Source organism: Austrofundulus limnaeus, unplaced genomic scaffold (assembly GCF_001266775.1).
Source record: "Austrofundulus limnaeus strain Quisiro unplaced genomic scaffold, Austrofundulus_limnaeus-1.0 Scaffold1552, whole genome shotgun sequence".
NCBI classification, from domain to species: Eukaryota; Metazoa; Chordata; class Actinopteri; order Cyprinodontiformes; family Rivulidae; genus Austrofundulus; species Austrofundulus limnaeus.
Window position 1 is genome coordinate 27,975 of NW_013953954.1, and position 3,543 is coordinate 31,517.

The 3,543-nt window shown below is 41.5% G+C and overlaps 1 protein-coding gene across 1 annotated transcript in view; it reads left to right on the top strand.

Moving 5' to 3' along the window:
• Positions 1–3,543, top strand: part of LOC106535761 (metastasis suppressor protein 1) — a gene marked incomplete at its 5' end in the record, with an annotated part of 30,485 nt that overhangs the window by 20,321 nt on the left and 6,621 nt on the right. The window contains 1 exon segment of the mRNA XM_014032838.1: positions 39–146. Coding sequence (XP_013888292.1) covers positions 39–146 — 108 coding nt within the window.

The following is a 3,543-nucleotide window of genomic DNA, read 5'->3' on the forward strand; positions in this document are numbered from 1 at the left end:
ATATTGCCCCTTTAAGTACAATGCTGTATTTGTGTCAGGACGAGGAGATGTCCATGCTGGGGGAGATCACCCACCTCCAGACTCTCACAGATGATCTGAAGACCCTCACCATGGACCCCCACAAGTTGCCTGCTTCCAGTGAGCAGGTATAACCGTCGTGTTTATCATCTGCCACGTGTGTTTGTCTGTAGTGTTAGCAAAATATCTCATTATTTAACTCAGATCTGGTGTGGTAGCAGCTGAGACTCATTCCCAACACACCCTACAGTACCATTCAAAATAGTTCAAACTGTTTTTGAACTAATTTTTATATTTGAACGTTAAAGATTTGCCAAATACTTCTATACTTGAGGTATGTATTTGTAAGATTTTCCAGCTGGCAGAAATCAGTTAATATTTGGATCATTTCCTGGTTTGAGCTTATTTAAATGTAAAACGGTGTGTTTTCTGTGTGTGAGGAGTGAAAGTGAGCTAGATGTTTGAATTCTGGACTGCTGGTTGAAGAATGGATCCAAGTGGAGCTCCACAGTTTGGCTCAGGATTATTANTCACATCTGCAGGTTCTGCTTCACATCTGCAGGTTCTGCTTCACATCTGCAGGTTCTGCTTCACATCTGCAGGTTCTGCTTCACATCTGCAGGTTCTGCTTCACATCTGCAGGTTCCGGCTCACATGTGTCCCAGGGGCAGCCGGAGCGCTCTGGATGTGCTGCTGTGGGGGTCCCGGCGCTGCTGCTGCAGGTAGAAGTCTGCCTCCTCTTCCTCCTCTTCCTCCTCCTGCCGCCTCCCTCTCCTCCTCCTCACGCTGACCTCCCAGGGGCGAGCAGTAGTAGTAGTAGTGAGCCTGTGCGCTGCAGCAGCCCGGCTCGGCTGCTCCCATCGTCTGCAGGAGGTCAAGTTGGAGACGCGCCGGACGCTCCGCCCGGCGCACCGGTTCACAGCCACGCACAAACCCGGGTCCACGCGGCGGAGATCTCGGAGCACGTGAGCCTGCGTGTCGGACCGATGCGGACCCTCTCTCTCGTCCGGTGGTGTGTGCGCGCGCGGACACGCAGACTTACAGCCCCTCAGCAGAGGCGGCTCGGTGCGCTCCGACACTGTTTTCTTGCTGCAGTCATTAACCAAACTCCAAAAATACGCACCTCGCCGCGCTCAGACACGCCCAGGAGAGGCTGCCATTGGGCCGCGCGCGCCTGGAGCTCGCAGCTGATTGGTTGGTGGAAGTGTCAGGAAATGCAGCTGAAGAGGAGTTCTGCCTCCAACAGAGATTCCCCTGAGGAGAGAGGAAAAAAAATGACTCAACTTCCATTTAAACCAGAGATATTCAGAGCTGAGAGCTGCTTTACTGGAGGAAATAAAATGAGTGTCTACCTCTGAACTGATGCAAAACACAGAACTACAGTTGTCTGTTATTAGACATTATATACAGATGAGTTTTATTGAAATATTATAAATATTTAAGTTAAAGCTGAAAGCAAAGAAGACAGCAATGCAAGTAAACCAACAAAAATCAACATAAACAGKTTAAAACTGAACAAATGTTGAAGCTGTGAGACTTTTTTATTTTAACATGTAATATTGTGAARAATCAGAATCAGTTTTATTGTCATTGTCARTGAACAGGATTCACACACTAGGAATTTGCTTTGGTGTAAATGTGCAATAATACGGAAGCGTAGAGCTGCCACGTGACATGAAATTATTTTTAAACTGGATCTCGTTATAACTAGGGGTGTAAGAAAATATCGATACACTGAAATATCGCGATATTTCATTTCCCGATACTGTATCGATATTCTAAAGCCCTGTATTGATTTTTAATTAAGGTTTAAAATGTCAACTTTCCTGCCAGCCGTTCATTTTTATGTTGTAGTTCAGCCTCTGACCACTAGTTGGCAGCAGTGAGCCAGACATTTGGCTCCTCTGCCTCTTGAGCACCAGAGAGTAAGGGTAGCATTAGCATTGTGAGTAAATATTAGCTTTTCTTTTTTATTTCTTTTTCAGTAAGAGGTTTTTATTTAATAGAACTTTTGGACAAAAAAATCGCAATATATCGCCTTGCTTACAGTATCGCAATATATCGGGATATATCGTATCGTGACCCCTCTGTTATGATATGTATGTATCGTATCGCCAAATTCTTGCCAATACACAGCCCTAGTTATAACGAGAAACTATCTCGTTATAACAAGAAAACTATCTTGTTATAACATCTCTTTATAACAAGTTATGATTTCTTCTGGTTTGTCTCTTTCACTGAAGTTTATTGCCTGGATGGTGTGATGGAGAACACGACTGAACCACTACATAAACAAAAACAAACAGCATTATTTGGGTTTGTGCTCAGATGTTGCAGCTAGTAGGACTTAATAATATTAACTCTGTAATCTGAATTCAGACGCTATGATTTCAAAAACATTATTCAGTACTAACTTGTCATTTTTTAGTCTAGAAATGTGTTCCTCTGGCAGATTTCTTCTTCATAAAAAGGCATATAGTGAGACTAAGTCGTGTTCTCCATCGCACCATCCAGGCAATGAACTTCAGTGAAAGTGACAAACCAGAAGAAATCATAACATGTTATAACAAGATGGTTACCTTGATGTAATAAGATATTTTTCTCATTTTTACAAGATAGTTTTCTCATTATAATGAGATATTTTAGTCGTTATAACGACATATTTTCTCGTTATAACGAGATCCAGTTTAAAAATAATTTCATGTCTTGTGGCAGCTCTATGCTTCCGTATTACAAGCATAAAATATAACAAAGAAAATACAAAGGATAAAAGGAAAAAATGTAATATATGAAACATATGTACACCAGTTCAATTCAGTAATGATGYTAAAAGTGATGCTAATGGCTAAAATGTTTATGTTAAAGGAACTCATTACATTCTGCATTTATCAAATGGAGCCGTCTGAAACTATTTACTTCTACAGATGCATTGTTTTAAAATGTGGGTCTGCACTSAGCGTAAACAATGCACTCCACAGGTCTGATGTTTTAAAGATAGATTTTGGTGTGGTAGTAGCTGAGARTGACACCCAACATTTACCCTGAGCAGATTTCCAGATTTTAATTATTATTTATTTATTTTTTTATTTTTGTGATTTTCTGGTTTGAAGAATGCGTCAGCTTCAAATCTCAGCAGCAGCAGGAGTTTCTTGATGTACAGCTGAAAGTTTCCAGCTTGTTTTGGGAGCAGAARCGGTTCAGTGAGAGTGGACTGCAGCAGATAAATCAGCTGCTTGTGAAACTCTGTTCAGGAGTTGGTTTGGTGAAAACAAACTGTTGTTTCTCAGCTGGAAGGAGAGCAGAGGAGTTACAGCAGAAAATCTCCTGTTTGTGAACTTTGTTCTTTAGCATTATAACCGTTTGAAACAGCTAAAATTAGCTGCACACAGCTGTTAGCTTGGCTCTAATCACATCCTGTTTCCAGTCTCGGCTCGTCGTTTGTCCCTCGTTGTCCAACAGAAACAACTCTTCACTCGGACCACATTTAGAAATATTCTTAATTTAACCAAATTAATCTTTTTCCTC